This window comes from Nomascus leucogenys, chromosome 10 (genome assembly GCF_006542625.1).
Source record: "Nomascus leucogenys isolate Asia chromosome 10, Asia_NLE_v1, whole genome shotgun sequence".
NCBI classification, from domain to species: domain Eukaryota; kingdom Metazoa; phylum Chordata; class Mammalia; order Primates; family Hylobatidae; genus Nomascus; species Nomascus leucogenys.
Window position 1 is genome coordinate 77,694,741 of NC_044390.1, and position 19,741 is coordinate 77,714,481.

Genomic DNA, 19,741 nt, shown 5'->3' on the forward strand with positions numbered 1-19,741 from the left:
TGATTGCTGCAATTTTAAAAGTATTTTCCCTTATATAAAATAATTATATGTATATTAATATTATATAGCTACATAAAAAAACAGCTATATTCCTCACAAAGTTAAACAGGGTTACAATATGACCCAGCAATTCTACTCCTAGGTATATATCCCCTCAAATTAAAAACATATGTCCATACAAAAGCTTGCACACAAATGTGCATAGCACTATTCACAATAGCCAAAAGTGGAAACAACTCAATGGCCACCAACAAATGAATGGATCAACAAAATGTGGTATATACATACAATGGAACATTATTCAGTCATAAAAAGGGAGGAAGTACTGACACATGCTCCAACATGGATGAACTCTGAAAACATGCTAAGGGAAAACATGCTAAGGGAAAGGCCACATATTACACGATCCATTTGTATGAAATGTCTCAAAACACAAATCCACAGACAGAATCTGCTTTCTGTTGCCAGGGAGATGGGGAGTGACTGCTAATGGATAGGGGGTTTCTTGGGGGGTGATGAAAAACATTCTGGAACTAGATAGTGGCAGCGGCTGTACAACTTTGTGAATGTAAAAACTACTGAACTGTACACTTTAAAAGGATACATGCTATGGAATGTGAATTATACATATCAGTTTTTAAAAATTCACTCAAGGGGCTGGGCACGTGGTTCACGCCTGTAATCCCAGCACTTTGGGAGGCCAAGGCAGGTGGATCACCTGAGGTCAGGAGTTCGAGACTAGCCTGGCCAACATGGGAAACCCCGTCTCTACTAAAAATACAAAAATTAGCCAGGTGTAATGGTGGGTGCCTGTAATCCCAGCTACCTAGGAGGCTGAGGCAGAAGAACTGTTTGAACCCGGGAGGCAGAGGTTGCAGTGTGCCAAGATCGCGCCACTGCTCTCCAGCCTGGGCACAAGGGCGAGACTCTGTCTAAAAAAAAAAAAAAAAAAATCACTCAAGGTCATATTTGCTATCAACAGGTAGATGAAGCTGGAATCTGACTTTAAGAAAATTATGGCATGTCCTGCACATGTATCCTGGAACTTAAAAAAAAGTGGCTCACGCTTGTAATCCCAGCACTTTGGGAGGCCGAGGCGGGCTGATCACGAGGTCAGGAGATCGAGACCACAGTGAAACCCCGTCTCTACTAAAAACACACAAAAAAATTAGCCGGGCGTGTTGGCGGGCGCCTGTAGTCCCAGCTACTCGGAGAGGCTGAGGCAGGAGAATGGCGTGAACCCGGGAGGCGGAGCTTGCAGTGAGCCGAGATTGAGCCACTGCACTCCAGTCTGGGTGAAAAAGCGAGACTCCGTCTCAAAAAAAAAAAAAAAAAAAATTAAAAAAATTAAAAAAAAAGAAAAGAAAGAAAATTATGGTAATATAATGAGACTGGTGTCCTGACATGGCTTGAAATCTAGCTGAGGAAAATTCCAACGGAGACTTCTTGAAAGACTGAAGTCAGTGGGCACACACACACTCTCAAGGTGACTACTTTTTTAAATGGACAACTCACTTTCAGAATAGAGGTTCTACAAGTACATTAAAATGATCATGACTGTTTGAGAACACCAAATTCTACCTCATCCATTCACTTCCTAAATAGAATTTAGATCTTAATTTTGTTCACACGGTCTTCACACCTTAAGACAACTACTTTTAAGACTGACATTACTCACAAAAACACTTCAAAATCCTGACCATGATCAAAATCAGATCCAAAGGCTGGGATACGAAATTATTTTAATTTCATTTTTAGGTTTCAAGTTTAACCAAGCTTAAATAAACATCCCACAGTTTCATAATAAATACTTTACGACTCAATATTCAGAGGTCAAAATTTATATGGCACAGACCAGGCTGCCATTTTTAAAATAAGTGGTTTCTCTAAACTGTGGTTTAGCATGCAGAGGAGTTTTTGTTGCACTTCAGTTATGAGTCAGAGTGAATAAAGAAGTTATAAACACACACACATACACACACCCAGGAAAAGCATTCGAAGGACAAAAGTATCAGGAGACCGACTGGTTTTTAATTCACATATATCATCAAGAAAACTTGACCAGTAGTCTAACGGGGAGAGGGCTGGGAAAGGGAGTCTCAGATGAGAGTCTGAGATAGGTGTCAGCCTCAGTTCCACCAATAACTAGTAGAGTAACCTTGAGGAAGTCATCTGACTCTCTGGAGGCCTGTTTTCTCATCGGTGAGGTGAAAAAAACTAGACTCCAAGGTTTCTAAGTGTTACAATTCTCAACAGTCTTTGATTCTATTGTTATGTAGCGTAAGGCTGTGGGAAGCCCAGTTATTACACCATGCAGTTCTCATATTTTTGTGCACCTAGGAAGCCATGCCATATAGAGTAATAAGAGAACTCAGAATTAGCCACAGGGAAGAAGGAACAAGAAAAGTGTACATGGCTCCCGCTAGTACTGGTTTACTCCTGTTGGACCTGGTAAAGAGAAAGCACCTTTGTCAATTTTCTAGAGAATGATAGGAGTGGTTCCTATGTCTCACCACACCCACCAGTCGGTTTTTCCGAAAAGAAATCCAGTGGGGACTACACAAAATGTTGTGAAGTACCAAGTACTATTAGTCACTGCATGACTAATAGGACAGATCAATTTTAAATTAAAGAAACAAAAGAGCTTTCTCTTTTTCATATAAAAAGAATGAAACAGCTTTCACTCCAGTCAAGGAGTCCTAGATGACCACAGTGAATAATCTCTTACACGGATACTCAGTAATAAATATGGTGTCAATTCAAAGAAAATTAATTATCTACAGAACCAAAAGGTTCAAAAGCACTTAAGTTCAACGTAACGTTATTACTCAACATAGCCTTTTAATGTAATTCAGTTTGTAACTCCAACCTCTAGAGTAGACAGCAGTATTAAAGAGTCATTCAAAGTCATCACCTTAGCCGGACACCATGGCTCACACCTGTAATCCTAGCACTTTAGGAGGCTGAGGCAGGTGGATGACATGAGGTCAGGAGTTCGACACCAGCCTGGGCAACATGGCGAAACCTTGTCTCTACTAAAAAAAATACAAACAATTAGCCCGGTGAGGTGACACATGCCTGTAGTCCCAGCTACTTGGAAGGCTGAGGCACAAGAATCGCTTGAACCTGAGAGGCAGAGGTTGCAGCGAGCCAAAATCGTGCCACCGCACTCCAGCCTGGGTGGCAGAACAAGACTCTGTCTCAAAAAAAAAAAATAAAAATAAAAAGGTCATCACCTTTTACGGTATCAATAAAATAGAAGTCACCATCATATGAACTGGTTCAGGACAGCCAAGGATCAAATGAGGCCAACTCATTAAGTTATTTCAGGTGGCTCCCAAGACTGCTGTCCGGAAGAGCTCCTCCACAACAGGACAGTCCTGGAGAACCTGTCCTTCACTGCCCCTATCCCCCACCATTTGCATATGTGCATTCTTCATCTTTGTCAAACATGGCTAACAACCACCCTTTGGTCACATCAGCAACCACTATCTGACTGTGTCTGCTGGCATTCCCTTCAAGGGTACAGAGCTTGGGTTCTTGATCTGATTCATATGCATGGACCTCTAGGTGGTATCAGAAGAGTCATGGAGTCAGCAAAGTTCCTAAGAGCCTATGCAAAATTTTATCTCTGTGCACAGGGTCCTGATCCTCAGGGGTTGTGAATCAAGGAAAGCTAAAAACCACTGGTTCAGTGCTACACACAAAACAGGAATCTACCGAAGGTGCCCATGACACCTGTCATTTGAGGTGCAGAACAAAAGGTGCCATATATTCAAAGCAAAAGGAAAATATGGGCTGGGCGCAGTGGTTCACGCCTGTAATCCCAGCACTTTGGGAGGCCGAGGCTGGTGGATCACCTGAGGTCAGGAGTTCGAGTCCAGCCTGGCCAACATGATGAAACCCTGTTTGTACTAAAAATACAAAAATTAGCCGGGCGTGGTGGTGCGTGCCTGTAATCCCAGCTACTCAGGTGGCTGAGGCAGGGGAATCGCTTAAACCTGGGAGGCGGAGGTTGCAGTGAGCCGAGATCGCGCCATTGCACTCCAGCCTGGGCAACAAGAGCGAAACTCCATACCTGCACCCCCCACCCACCAAAAAAAAAGAAAAGAACAAAAGAAAATGTGATATGATGGTCAGAAGCTGTAGTCACTAAGGGTCAGGTCGTCCATTCCCTTTATTCCCTAGTCCAGATAAACAAAAGGAGACTCAAGAGAGGCTCTGCCCAAGACCACAAATCACAGAGCTACTAAGTGGCAAAGCTGAGCATCAAAGTTCGCTGGATTTCCACCAGGATGTCAGGGCATGAAATTATGTTTATACTTTTTTAGAATGGGTTTGACCAAAATCCCCCCAATTCTTGTAAATATCCCACTCCATTAAGAAGGTAGCCTTCCAAAATGTTATTGTATTGTATTATATTATATTTTTTCTGAGATGGAGTCTTGCTCTGTTACCCAGGCTGGAGTGCAGTGGCGTGATCTCGGCTCACCGCAATCTCCATCTCCCAGGTTCAAGCAATTCTCCTGCCTCAGCCTCCCTAGTAGCTGGGATTACAGGTGTGTGCCACCACACCTGGCTGATTTTTGTATTTTTAGTAGAGACGGGGTTTCGCCATGTTGGCCAGGCTGGTCTCGAACTCCTGACCTCAGGTGATCCGCCCACCTCCGCCTCCCAAAGTGCTGGGATTACAGGCATGAGCCACCACGCCCGGCCTAGCCTTCCAAAATTTTAAAATCAAGCTTCCATATAGAATTTGATATATTTAAATACTCCCCAAATCATCGATGAAGTCACCGATCTTTCACAAAAGCCGCATACAGATTTTTTATTTTTTTTGAGACGGAGTCTTGCTCTGTTGCCCAGTCTGGAGTGCAGTGGCACGATCTTGACTCACTGCAACCTCCACCTCCCCGGTTTAAGCGATTCTCCTGCTTCAGCCTCCCTAGTAGCTGGGATTATAGGCGCCACCACCATGCCCACCTAATTTTTGTATTTTTAGTAGAGATGTGTTGGCCAGGCCGGTCTCGAACTCCTGACCTCGTGATCGGCCTAGTGTTCGCCTCGGCCACCCAAAGTACTGGGATTACAAGTGTGAGCCCGGCCCCTGTGTTGCTTTTTAAAGTTGTGTTCATAACACAGAATGGGGGATAATGAGCCTCTAAGGTTTACCTTATAAATCTGTATGCTGGGCTGCGCGTGGTGGCTCACCCCTATAATCCCAGCACTTTGGGAGGCTGACGTGGGCGGATCACGAGGTCAGGAGTTCAAGACCAGACTGACCAATATGGTGAAACCCCATCTTTACTAAAAATACAAAAATTAGCTGGGCGTGGTGGCACATGCCTATAGTCCCAACTACTCAACAGGCCTGAGTGACAGAGGTAGACTCCGTCTGAAAAAAAACAAAACGAAACAAACAAACAAACAAAAAAACGCAGCACAGGTCACAAGCTCATTGAGTGAGGCACTTCTAAATGCATCAGGGAAAAGATAGCCACTGACAGCTGACTTCGGGGTGGATTTTTACAATTTCAATCTGCAAGATGCAGGATCTTTCTAAGTCTACCTCTCACGTTAATATCAATAGCGTTGCCTAAACATTAAATGCTTTTTCTTCAACCCAGGTAATAGGGTCCTTCATAAATTAAACTGAGAACAACCTTTCCAGTCCCATGTTCACAAACACTACATGTGGTAGAACCAAAGATACTAGGCAATTATTCTGAGATCAGATTAAAAAATAATTACTGTCATAAAAAAGTTACAGAACCATTTGTTCCAATGCCAAACTCTGCCTCAGCATATGAAATTTAAAGTAACCAAAAACAGTCTCACCTGGGAAGGGAAATCAAAGTGACATTTGAACCCAAGTTCAATGACAACACGTCCTTCAATTTCAAAGCGAGTGCTTTATTCATTCAAAGAGTTTTAACGGCACAATATCCCATAGCATACACAAAATCTCCTAAGGCGTACATTATGGTAAAGTTTCTGACTTCTTGTGAACTATATTTAGCCCTTTCTGCCAGCTGTCTCCGTGGTCTCCCACCCCCCAAAGGTATAACTGGAATAGGCCTCAGGGAGCACCTGTGGCCTGAAAAGGCTGTGACCAATTCTCAAAGCTTTCTCGGCTGCAGTCTACAAGTAGGCTCGACCATTCTATTTTGGATCAAGGAGACTCTGCCAACCCCCAAGTGGACAAGATCAATTTGGGAGAACACGCTGTGAGGGTTTCTTCGCCAAGCCAGCAGCCCCCACCGCCAGACTCCGAAAAGGGTGAAGATTTGGTCACGATCCAGGCGGCGAAAGAATACGGCCGGGCTGTCTGGGGACTCAGGGCTGCCCGTCTGCCGGCGATCCCGCAGCCTGGGCCGGGCTGTGGTGCCGGGAGCACGCGAAGAGGCAGGGATCCCCGGGGCACGCGGAGAAGGAACCAGAACGAGGTTAGGAGCCTGCAGGTGTCGCCCAGGGAGGGGACGAGGTCGCCTAGGGCTGGCACGGCCGAGTGAGACCGAGTGTGTGGCTCTGGACTCGGACAGACCGGTCACACTCTCGGGTTGTGACCTTGAGCACACGACTTGACCGCTGTGCGCCTCAGTTTCCTCCTCTCTAAAATGGGGGTCGTTGAAGCGGAAAACGCGCCTCGGAGCGCTTGGCACGGCGCCTGGCGCATAGTAAGCGCTCCCTCCATGTGAGCGCTCTGGCTCCTTTCGCCGCCGGGAGAAACTGGGGAAGCCCCGCGCGGGGAGTCCCCGGGAGGCGGATCCGAAGCTGGGGCGAGGGAATCGGGGACTCACCGAGCACGTCCGCGGAACGGTGCCGGGCCACGAAGCACGCGTCGTCTCCGTAGCACGCGCCCTTCTTGAGGAGGCCCTTACGGAAGTCCTTCCCGAAGCCGCAGCCGGCCGTCACCAGCCCGTAGTCGCCGCCGCCGCCGCCGCCGGCCCTGGGGTCGGTCTGTGAGAGGCCGCCGAGCACGGCGCGGGCCACCAGCCGCCCGTACGAGAGGACCGAGAACATCGCCGCCGCCGCCCCCCCGAGGAGGCGGGGGGCCGGGGGAGCAGGAGGACGCGGAGGCCCGGAGCCGGCTCTCTCCTCAGCCGCAGTCGCGCCGCCGCTGGGGCGCTCCTCAGGGCGGCGCGCAGTGGCCGCCGCCGCCCCTGCCCGACGCGCGGGGCCTCGCACACGCTCAGCCGCGCGCACCGGAGCCAGAGCGAGGTCAGAACCGGCGGCTCCTCCGCCTCAGCCCAAGTGAAGTCCCGGCTGCAGCGGCCGCTGCCGCCGCCATCTTCCGCTCCACTAGCGTGTTCCGGGCGGCGCCGGCAGCACCGCCCCCTCCCTGGCCCTGCCCCTATCCCCGCCCCGATTCTCCGCTCAGTCCCAAGCCCCGCCCCTTGGGCTCGCTGCCTTAAGCAGGCACCAAGGTTGAGCATGCGCAGAGGGTGCGGACGCAGTGTCTCCTGGGAATTATAGTCCCGGAGTCGTAGTCACTTTTGACTTGGCTGCCAAAGATTTAGGACCTAGGAGGATTCCTCAGACGCGGGACCTACGTTAAGTTAGTAGGAATTGCAGGTGGGCCACGTGAGGGTTTTCTACCTTGTTTTAACCGTATCTTTTAAAGCCTGTTTTAAATAAATAACGCCACCATTCCTTTAAACAAAAACCTGCAAGAAACCAGAATGGAGTCACATAATGAGAAACAGAGGTATGCAGATCTAGTGACACCTCCCCAAGTAATATACTGGAAGGATTTAGGGCGGCAAACTGTTTGGAAAGAAGAGACTTTTTGTACAGTCTTTTAGGAAAAATTGAGAAAATGTTATGTGTCCCTATCAGAGTGGGAGGGGACACAGATGGTGTCATGTCCCTTTTGCTAACTGGCCTCTAGCCATGCTCACAGCTGCCTCAAGACCTTTGCCCTTGCTTTCCCTTCTACCCTCTGGAATGTAATTCGTTTATCTGAGGGTCCTGTGTGTTCTGTTGCTGTATCCCCAGAACACGTGAGCACACAGTAAATATGTGAATGAATGAAAGAATGAATGAATATTTCACTAGATTCTAAGTTTCCCAAGGACAAGGATCATTTGTTGCTGAATTATTAGAATCTAAAGCAATGCCTGGCACACAGTAGGAGAGTGTGTAAATGTCTGTGGAATAAATGAAGGAATAATGGGCTGGGCGTGGTGGCTTACACCTGTAATCCCAGCACTTTGGAAGGCCGAGGTGGGCAGATCACTTGAGGTCAGGAGTTCAACACCAGCCTGGCCAACATGGTCTCTACTGAAAATACAGAAAAAATTAGCTGGGCTTGGTGACAAACGCTTGTAATCCCAGCTACTCAGGAGGCTGAGACAGGAGAATCGCTTGAACCTGGGAGGCAGAGGTTGCAGTGAGCCGAGATAGCGCCACTGCATTCCAGCCTGGGAGACAGAGCTAGACTCCATCTCAAAAAAAAAAAGAAGGAACAATGGAATAAGAACCACAAATGATAAAAGAAAGTAATGTTTGTTGATTACAGGAATGATTGAGTGAATGGGGTTCACAAACAACAGAAAATGAGCTTTGGGGCAAGTAATCCAATTTAGAGTAATTTTTAGTTTGATTGAAACATATATTTCTCAGAAACAGCAGTCTTTTTCCAGTTCACTTTTGACAAGACCATTGTTACTTTGGGGATTCCCACCTCATTTTTAAATGGTCCTTTTTTATGCTTTCTTAATATATTTAAAATGCTGCCAACTATCAAAACACACATTATTGTGTTATCCTAATTACTGTCATCATTAAACACTTTTGCAGTTCACAGTGTGCCAAGTACTGTCTATATGTTTCTGTCTTTAAGGGCTTTCATCAAAATTGGACAAAAGAAATGACTTCATGTAGTGGCATTTTGTCAAATATACAGAACCCAGAAAATGTTCATTTACTGGATAAATGGTATAGTAATGACAATAATGCATTCACACCTTCCTTTTTTTTAATGGCACAAGAATTGGAGAGTGCCCAGAAGAGGGGGTAGTGCCTCTCAGAATCCTCTACTTGGCATTTATATTTCTGCCAGCTGTGCTAAAGGTAGCTCTTTCAAGTACACACACCACTACCAGATCCCAGTCAGCCTGGCAGGTAATTCTACCCCAAGGACAAACTTTTTATTTCTTGCCTCGTCAAACTCCTTCAGACTGCTCCTACTTTTCCTTTTCAGGGCATATATTACCTAATTTCCATGTCAGTCACAAAAACTGGTTTGATGGGATGAGTAGGAACCTAAGATGTGACTCTAAAGCCAGTAACTTCTGCTCTGATGGGGCCACTGTTTTCACGATTAAGTGATACTAGTGCCTTGAGTTTCCGGCAAATGAATTTCCTGCAAGTGAGTTTCCTGCAAATGAGTTGCCCACAGAAGCACGTGGCGAACAGAATCCTTCTCAAAGCTTCTTTGCAAGTTTTAAAGGAACAGGAGATAGGGCCTCAGGTTCTCTTGAATCATTTATTCCAGAGCCAGCTCTGCAGTTTCATCACCATGGGGGAAGCCAGGAGAGGGTACTTTACAAAACACCTTCCTTCCCCCTTCCCTCTCCCAGGAACTCAATTCACGTTTGACATTTTGCTGGACTTAAAAAGGCCTGGGTTTTCTTCCTTAACAGAGTTACATTCCTAGCACTTCAAGGATTCCTGAGAGGTCAGTTGCCACTCTTAAAGGTGAATAAGTGTGGTGAAAATACCATCTGGGCTCCCAGGGCACCTCTATGACATTAGGAAAGAGCTTTGCACTAAAGTCACCCTCCGCTCCTAAAAAAAACAAACAACAACAACAACAAAAAGAAGGCATGACATTTCCTAGTGAGATTTTCTGCCAGACTTGTAGGTTGATCTCTTTGGGTTCCTTTTTGCTAACCTATTCACAATGAGCACTAATTAGCTTACAGCAAGGTGTCTCAAGCGTGACACTATGGACATTTTGGGCAGGATGATTCTTTGCTGTTAGGGCTGTCCTGTGCATGCATTGGAGGGGGCTTAGCAGCATCCCTGGCCGCTACCCACTAGATGCCAGAAGCATTTCACCTCCGTGCCTCCAGGACAACCAAAACTGTCTCCAGATATTGCCAAATGTCCCCTGGGGGGCAAAATTGCCCCCTGACTTACAGCCACTGTATTACGGCAATGCCATGCAAATGAGCAAATATTTGTTGAGCACTTATTATGTTCAAGGCTCTAGGCTAAGGATAAAAAAAAATTGGTGATTTTGTGGCTGTCACAGTGCAGTAGGAAGGTTAAAATTAAGTAAATGTATTAAAATAATAATAATAGACTGGGTGCGGTGGCTAATGCCTGTAATCCCAGCACTTTGGGAGGCCGAGTGGGGGGGTGGATCACTTAAGGTCAGAAGTTCAAGACCAGCCTGGCCAACATGGCGAAACCCTGGGTCTACTAAAAATACAAAAATTAGCTGGGAATGGTGGTGCACGCCTGTGATCCCAGCTAGTTGGGAGGCTAAGGCAGGAGAATCACTTGAACCTGGGAAGTAGAGGTTGCAATAGGCCGAGATCACACCACTGCACTCCAGCTGGGGCAACAGAGCAAGGCTCTGGCTCAAAGTAAATAAATAAAATAATAATATGCACCACAAGCTGAAATAAAGGAGGGGTCTGGGAAGGGGAAATGAGACTCTGGGGTTAGAGAACACCTGGGGCACTTCACAAAGACATGACATTTTTGAGAGGCCTGAATGGAGAGACAAGTCTCTCTGTCATGCGGCATAACCAGCTCAAGAGGAGGAAAAGGATATTCAATGAATGCAGAATGTGATTGGAGAGGAGCAATGCAAACTTAGGATTTGAAAAACGAATGATAATAAATGGTGGGGCTGGGCCAGATGCAGTGGCTCACGCCTGTAACTCAAGCACTTAGGGAGGCCAAGGCGGGTGGATCACTTGAGGTCAGGGGTTCAAGACCAGCCTGGCCAACATGGTGAAACCCCATCTCTACTAAAAACACAAAAATTAGCCGGGCAGTAGTGGCATGCACCTGTAATCCCAGCTACTCAGGAGGCTGAGGCAAGAGAATCACTTGAGCCTGGGAGGTGGAGGTTGCGGTGAGCCGAGATCATGCCACTGCACTCCAGTCTGGGCGACACAGTGAGACCCTGTCTCAAAAAAAAAAAGGTGGGGCTAAGAGTTGGGCAAGGTGGCAAGTGCCTGTAGTCCCAGCTACTTGGGAGGCTAAGGCTATAGAGTGTCATGATGGAGCCTGTGAATTGCTACTGCACTCCACCCTGGACAATGTAGTGAGACCCCATTTCTAAAACAAACAAAATCAGTATTTTAAGAAGTCACACACAAAATACCACATATTGTATGATTCCATTTATATGAAATGTCCAGAATAGGCAAATCCATAGAGACAGAAAGTAGATTAGTGGTTGCCAGGGACTTGGGGGAGGGACAAATGGGGAGTGACTGCTCATGGGTACAGGGTTTCTATTTGGAGTGATGAAAATATTCTGGAATTAGATAGTGGCGATAGTTGCGCAACTTTATAAATATATGAATAACCGCTGAACTATACACTTTAAAAAGGTGAATATGGCTGGGCATGGTGGCTCATGCCTGTAATCTCAGCACTTTGGGAGGCCAAGGCAGGAGGATTGCTCGAGTCCAGGAGTTCAAGACCAGCCTGGGCAACATAGTGAGACCTCTTCTTGACAAAAAATCAAAAAATTCCTGTAATCCCAGCACTTTGGGAGGCTGAGGCAGGCAGATCACGAGGTCAGGAGATCGAGACCATCCTGGCCAACATGGTGAAAACCCATCGCTACTAAAAAATACAGAAAAAATTAGCTAAGCATGGTGGCTCGTGCCTGTAATCCCAGCTACTAGGGAGGCTGAGGCAGGAGAATCGCTTGAACCAGGGAGTCAGAGGTTGCAGTGAGCCAGGATCGCGTCACTGCACTCCAGCCTGGCGACAAAGCAAGATTCCATCTAAAAAAAAAAAATTTAGCTGAGTATACTGGTGCACATCTACAGTCCCAGCTACTTGAGAGGCTGAGGTGGGAGGATTGCTTGAGCATGGGAGGTCAAGACTGCAGTGAACTGTGATCGTGCCACTGCACTTCAGCTTAGGCAGCACAGTGAGACCCTGTCTCAAAAAATGGGGTGGGGAGATGAATATTATGTGATTTATATCTCAATTAAAAAATAATTTAGGGCCGGGCATGGTGGCTCATGCCTGTAATTTCAGCACTTTGAGAGGCCGAGGTGAGCGGATTACCTGAGGCCAGGATTCACCTGGCCAACATGGTGAAACCCTGTCTCTACTAAAATATACAAATTAGCCAGGTGTAGTGGCAGGCGCCTGTAATCTCAGCTACTCAGGAGGCTGAGGCAGGAGAATCACTTGAACTCAGGAGGCGGAGGTTGCAGTGAGCTGAGTTCACGCCACTGCACTCCAGCCTGGGCGACAGAGTGAGACTCTGTCTCAAAAAAATAATAGTAAGAATTTAGGACCTAATGCAGGGGGTCTTATATGCTGAGCTGAGGCTACTTAATGCTGGAGACAGCAAGGGTCACCAAATGCCTTTAATATGCCAAATAATAATAGTGGTAATGATAATAACAAGAATAAGAGCAATGGAGCCCATGGGTTAAGCATGTACCATGTGTTTTGACTGCATCCGCATCCTCTTCTCTTTTTTTTTTTGAGACAGAGTCTCACGTTGTTGCCCAGGCTGGAGTGCAGTGGTGTGATCTCAGCTCACTGCAACCTCCACCTCCTGGGTTCAAGTGATTCTCCTGCCTCAGCCTCCTGGGTAGTTGAGACTACAGGTGTGTGCCACCACGCCTGGCTAATTTTTGTATTTTTAGTAGAGACAGGGTTTTACCATGTTGGCCAGGCTGATCTCAAACTCCTGGCCTCAAGTGATCTGCCCACCTCAGCCTCCCAAAGTGCTGGGATTACAGGCGTGAGCCACCACACACCTGGCCTGCATCCTCTTCTCTGATGACCTTTTTTTTTTTTTTTTTTTTTTGAGACAGAGTCTCGCTCTGTGGCCAGGCTGGAGTGCAGTGGCGTGATCTCGGTTCACTGCAATCTCCACCTCCCGCGTTCAGGTGATTCCCCTGCCTCAGCCTCCCAAGTAGCTGGGACTACAGGCACGTGCCACCATGCCCAGCTAATTTTTTTTTTTTTTTTTGTATTTTAGTAGAGATGGGGGTTTCACCATGTTGGCCAGGATGGTGTCGATCTCCTGACCTCGTGATCTACCTGCCTCGGCCTCCCAAAGTGCCAGATTTACAGGCGTGAGCCTCCGTGCCCGGCCTGATCACCTATTTAAATCACCCAATAGTGCCATCTGCATTTTTCTTCATAACATATAGTGCTTATTTATTTTGTTGAATGTTTGTCTCCTCCCTGACTAAATGATAAATGCCACGAGAGCAGGAAATTTTGTCTGTTTTATTCATGACTTCAGGCCAGATGCAGTGGCTCATGCCTGTAATCCCAGTATTTTGGGAGGCCGAGGCAGGAGGATCACTTGAGGCCAGGAGTTCAAGACCAGCCTGGACAATATAATGAGACCCTGTCTGTACAAAGAAAAAAAAAACCCAAAAACTGGCCAGGTGTGGTGGCATACACCTGTAGTCCTACTCAAGAGGCTGAGATGGGAGAATTACCTGAGCCAGGGGAGGTGGAAGTTGCCATGAGCTGTGATCATACCAGTGTACTCCAGGCTGGGCAACAGAGTGAGGCCTTGTATAAAAAAGAAGAAAAATAAAAGACTTTATATGGTGTCCAAAATCGTGTCTGGCATATAATAGGTGCTAAATAAACTAACAAGTGAATGCTGTTGAATACAAGAACCTGGGAAATCACATGTAACAAGCAACAAGCTGAAGAAAGCGTTGAGTAATATATTCAACTCGCTAGGCAGAGCTGGGCTGAACTGGAGAAGTGTCCCTAAGACACTTAATGCCTTCACTGCAAAGCCCTTTCGAAGTCACTAACCATTGGCTGTTCTTTCCATTTAACTCATCTTGCTTTGCTTCATATGTGATGGTCATGTTTTTCCCCCTTAGAATCCATTCTCCTGCTTCTCTGATTATTGTATTTTGATTTTCCTTGGAGGAATAATCCAACACCCCCTAGGTTCATGCAGTTTATGTGGAACTGGACCAGGGCTCCAAGGATGAACACGTGGCCTAGGTCTGGCCAATCACAGCATTATATTCTGTTGCTAGCAGTGGTTGGTCCAGAGAGAAGGCACATGACCCAAGCCAGACCAAGGAAACTTCATTATGGGATTTTGCTGAAAGTGTTAGGAAGGAGAAATTATCACCAAGGTTTGTTTCTAAGCTGGTAGAATGCAAGCTTGGAGCTGCTGATGGCCATTTTTTTCTTTTCTTTTGTTGTTGTTGTTATTGTTGAGATGGAGTCTTGCTCTGTTGCCCAGGCTGGAGTGCATTAGTGCGATCTTGGCTCACTGCAACCTCTGCCTCTCGGGTTCAAGCAGTTCTCCTGCCTCAGTCTCCCAAGTAGCTGGGATTACAGGCAGCTGCCACCACGCCTGGCTAATTTTTGTATTTTTAGTAAAGATTGGGTTTTACCATGTTGGCCAGGCTGGTCTTGAATTCCTGAACTCAAGTGATCCGCCCACCTCAGCCTCCCGAAGTTCTGGGATTACAGGTGTGAGCCACCGTGCCCCGCCTGATGGCCATTTTTGCTGATACTTGGGAAGAACCAGCCTGAGAATGAAGTCAATACAGAGAGAAGCAGAGCCTAGAGATGGTAAGAAACAGAGGCCTGGCAAATGTCAATCAAACCCTGAATCCAGCTTTGCCTGAGGGAGGATCAGTCTCTGAACTAATATGAGTTCCCTATGTTGCTTTAGCCACTTTGATTTTGCCTTGTAATGCAGTGAATGCTAACAAACACATCACGTGATCCAAGTACCATGACTACAGTCACTGAATCAAAAACAAATCCCGAAACCAAAAGCAACTGTTCGAAGGGAACTTATCCTCCACTTATTTATATAAGCAGAGGGGGAACTTCCACTTTTCAATAGAGAAGCTACTGAAAGAAAACTCATCCCTTTCTCTGGTACCTCCATGAGTGAGGAGTGATTTGCCTAATGGTGGGTTTGGGAGAAGATGCTGAGTTTGTTGCCTGGTCCCTTTCTCTTTTTTTCTTTTTGCTATGGCCTGACCTTTAGACACTGCTGTTTTCCTCCTTCACCATGAGGAGCCTGTCCCTGTGGAAGACATTTGCAGTAACCCAGCCTGTGGCTGGGTAAATTAGTTTAATCCGGAGGGAAATTGCATGCACCACTAAAGCCACATTCTCCAATCAGCCTTATCCAGAAAACAAACTCTAGAGCTCTAGTTTCCTGATTCATGTATCTTTTTCTCAGTGGGTTTGGAATCTGGAAAGGCTAAGGAGGGTGCAATTAATTATCAGCCCCATGAAACCCCAACATGTTAATTTACATTTTTTCTTTAGAAAACTTTGAGAGGCAGTCCTGTGAAGATCAAATTTTTGGTGTTGTCAGGGCTCCAGGCTTAAAGGTAATTACGGGTCAAGTGTGTTCCTGACCCGGGTAGTTTGTGACAGCTACAGTGGTTCCACAGGATTTTAACTGGCTGGAGCCTGAGTACAAGGGCCTCTGGGGCAGGCCTTGACCTAACTCGTGTGAGTACAGCCTTGGCCTCAGCAGGCAGGTGGGACAGGGATTCGATTATTGGGGAAAAAGTCTTTCTGTACCAGAGAAGGCTTACCTTAAAAAGGGCAGAACTTTAGTTTACCAACCTGTAGACTATGGTGGGTAGATTTTTGCTTTTTGTAATACCTCTTTCAGCAACACTCGTGGCTGGGCAAGTTGACTCTGATTTGTGAATTGCATGAACTTTGATCATGGTTTAGCATTTGGAGAGCTCAGACTCTGGCTTTACCCATAGATTGGGGGTATATTTTATCAGTGAAAACAAATGAAAAGAACAGGGCCCTTATTGTATAGGAGATAACGCTTCTTTGTGGGTGGAGGTAGATGAATGAAGACCCATAAGATAACAGTGAGGCTTATGCCTTGAAACTTTTGTCTCTGAGAAACAGGTTTGCTTGAGGAATCAAGGAGGACCTGGACGTGGGTTGTTTGGTTTTGGTTTTTTGTGGGTTTTTTTTTTTTTTTTTGAGCCAGGGTCTTACTCTGTTGCCCAGGCTGGAGTGCATGGAGTGCATGGTGGGATCTTGGCTCACTGCAACTTCCACCTCCCAGGTTCAAGCAATCCTCCCGCCTCAGCTTGGCGAGTAGCTGGGACTACAGGCGTGAGCCACCAACACCTGGATTTTTTTTTATTTTTTGTAGAGACAGGGTTTTACCATGTTGGTCAGGCTGGTCTTTTTTTTTTTTTTTTTTGAGACGGAGTCTCACTGTGTCGCCCAGGCTGGAGTGCAGTGGCGCAATCTTGGCTCACTGCAAGCTCTGCCTCCTGGGTTCACGCCATTCTCCTGCCTCAGCCTCTCCGAGTAGCTGGGACTACAGGCGCCCGCCACCACGCCCGGCTAATTTTTTTTTGTATTTTTAGTAGAGACGGGGTTTCACCGTGGTCTTGATCTCCTGACCTCGTGATCCGCCCGCCTCGGCCTCCCAAAGTGCTGGGATTACAAGCGTGAGCCACTGCGCCCGGCCCAAGGTCAGGCTGGTCTTGAACTCCTGAGCTCAAGCAATCTGCCTGCCTCAGCTTCCCAAAGTGCTGGGATTACAGGTGTGAGCCACTGTGGCCAGCCTGGGTTGTGTGTGTGTGTTTTTTTTTTTTTTTGAGATGGAGTCTCACTCTGTCACCCAGGCTGAAGTGCAGTGGTGCAATCTTGGCTCACTGCAGCCTCCACCTCCTGGGCTCAAGCGATTCTCATGCCTCAGCCTCCTGAGTAGCTGGGATTACAGGCGTGTGCCACCACACCCAGCCAATTTTTTTTAATTTTTCTTTTTTAATTTTTAGTAGAGACAGGGTTTCACCATGCCTCTGCTGCTGAAAGTGCTGGGATTACAGGCATTAGCCACCGCACCTGGCCTGGGTTGTGTTTTAAAATATGCTTCTGGGCTGGGCACGGTGGCTCACGTCTGTAATCCCAGCACTTTGGGAGGCCAAGGTGGGTGGATCATCTGAGATCGGGTGTTTGAGACCAGCCTGGCCAAGATGGTGAAACCCCATCTCCACTAAAAATACAAACATTAGCTGGGCGTGGTAGTGGCACGTGCCTGTAATCCCAGCTAATTGCGAGGCTGAGGCAGGAGAATCCCTTGAACCCGGGAGGTGGAGGTTGCAGTGAGCTGAGATTCAGCCAGCCTGGCCTGGGGAACAAAGTGAGACTCCGTCTCAAAATAAATAAATAAAAATAAAAATAAAATATGCTTCTGTTGTGCTACCAGGACAGAACCAGCAGAAGAATGAAAAACAAATTAAGGAAGATCTGCTGACTAAACTGGAGGAGGGCGTGATTGTTTTTTAAAAAACATGATCTTGCTCTATCACCCAGGCTGGAGTGCAGTGGTCCGATCATAGCTCACTGCAGCCTCAAACTCCTGGACTCAAGCGATCCTCCCACCTCAGTCTCCCAAAGTGCAGGGATTACAGGGATCTTTTATAAAGAGCTAGAACTGTGATCTTAGTAGACAAGCCAAACAGATGTCGAAGAGAAGTGAATTTTTGAAGGCTTAACTAGGTATATATATAATTTTTTTTTTTGATTTTTTTTTTTTTTTTTTGAGATGGAGTTTCACTCTTGTTGCCCAGGCTGGAGTGCAATGACATGATCTCGGCTCACCAAAACCTCCGCCTCCTGGGTTCAAGCGATTCTCCTGCCTCAGCCTCCCGAGTAGCTGGGATTACAGGCATGCACCACCACATCCAGCTAATTTAGCATTTTTAGTACAGACGGGGTTTCTCCATGTTGGTCAGGCTGGTCTCAGGTGATCCACCTGCTTCAGCCTCCCAGAGTGCTGGGATTATAGGCGTGAGCCACCGTGCCCAGCCCACTAGGTAGATATTAGGAGAAGAAGAGACCCACAAATATACAAAAACTTGAAAGGAAGTTGCAGTAATATTATAAATTACTGGAAAAAAATAATATACATATATTTGGAGACAGGGTTTTACTCTGTCACCCAGGCTGGAGTGCAATGGTGCAGTCTCGGCTCACTGTAGCCTCTACCTCCCAAGCTCAAGTGATCCTGCCACCTCAGCCTCCTGAGTACAGGAACTACAGGTGTGCGCCACCACACCTACCTAATTTTTTTTTTTTTTTTTGAGATGGAGTCTCACTCTGTCACCCAGGCTGGAGTGCAGGGGTGCGATCTCGGCTCTCTGCAAGCTCTGCCTCCTGGATTCATGCCATTCTCCTGCTGCGACTACAGGAAACTGCCACCACACCTGGCTAATTTTTTCTATTTTTAGTAGAGATGGGTTTTCACCGTGTTACACACCTGGCTAACTTTTGTATTTTTTGTTATTTTTTTTTTACAGACGAGGTTTCACCACGTTCCCCAGGCTGACCTCGAAATCCTGAGCTCAGGCAATCCACTTGGCTTGGCCTCCCAAAGTTCTGGGATTACAGGTGTGAGCCACCATGGCTGGCCAAAAAATAAATTATTTTTTAAATGGTGTGAGAACACTGGTTATCTCTCTAAAAAATTAAACCGTGGGCTGGGCATGGTGGCTCACGCCTATAATCTCAGCACTTTGGGAGGCCGAGGCGGGTAAATCACTTGAGGCCAGGAGTTTGAGACTAGCCTGATCAACATAGCGAAATCCAATCTCTACTAAAAATACAAAAATTAACTGGTGTGGTGGCTTATGCCTGTAGTCCCAGCTACTCAGGAGGCTGAGGCAGGAGAATCGCTTAAGCCCAGGAGGCGGAGGTTGCAGTGAGCCAAGATCATGCCACTGCACTCCAGCCTGGGCAACAAAGTGAGACTCTGTCTTTAAAAAAAAAAAAAGTTAAACTGGGTCCCAAACTCACACTATATACATGAGTAAATTCCAAGAGTAAAAAGAAATATTGAAAAGTCTTAGAATAAAATATAGAATATTGGGATAAGAAATGGCAGCTTCAGTAATATATAAAAGTGCACAAGCTGTTAAGGAAAATTTAGATCAACTTGACCACATTAAAAGATAACAGTTTAGGCCGGGCGCGGTGGCTCACGCTTGTAATCCCAGCACTTTGGCAGGCCGAGGCGGGTGGATCACGAGGTCAGGAGATTGAGACCAGGTGAAACCCCGTCTCTACTAAAAATCCAAAAAATTAGCCTGGCGTGGTGGCGGACACCTGTAGTCCCAGCTACTCAGAGAGGCTGAGGCAGGAGAATGGCGTGAACCCGGGAGGTGGAGTTTGCAGTGAGCCGAGATTGTGCCACTGCACTCCAGCCTGGGCGACAGAGCGAGACTCCGTCTCAAAAAAAAAAAAAAAAAAAAAAGATAACAGTTTAGCTGGGTGCGGTGGTTCACACCTGTAATCCCTGCACTTTGGGAGGCTGAGGTGGGCGGATTGCTTGAGCCCAAGAGTTTGAGACCAGTCAGGCCAACATGGTAAAATCCCATCTCTACTAAAATACAAAAATTAGCCGGGCATGGTGGCACATGCCTGTAGTCCTAGCTACTCCAGAGGCTGAGGTGAGAGGATTGCTTGAGCCTGAGAGGTTGAGGCTCCAGCCTGGGTGACACAGTGAGACCATGTTTCAAAAAAA

At 46.8% G+C, this 19,741-nt stretch overlaps 1 protein-coding gene across 1 annotated transcript in view; it reads right to left on the reverse strand.

Annotated features, from left to right (window-relative positions):
* Positions 1 to 7,334, reverse strand: part of PPTC7 (PTC7 protein phosphatase homolog) — a 49,143-nt gene extending 41,809 nt beyond the window's left edge. The window contains exon 1 of the mRNA XM_030821378.1: positions 6,801 to 7,334. Coding sequence (XP_030677238.1) covers positions 6,801 to 7,023 — 223 coding nt within the window. The 5' untranslated portion in view covers positions 7,024 to 7,334. The remainder of the gene's footprint in view (positions 1 to 6,800) is intronic.
* Positions 7,335 to 19,741: the final 12,407 nt, after the last annotated feature.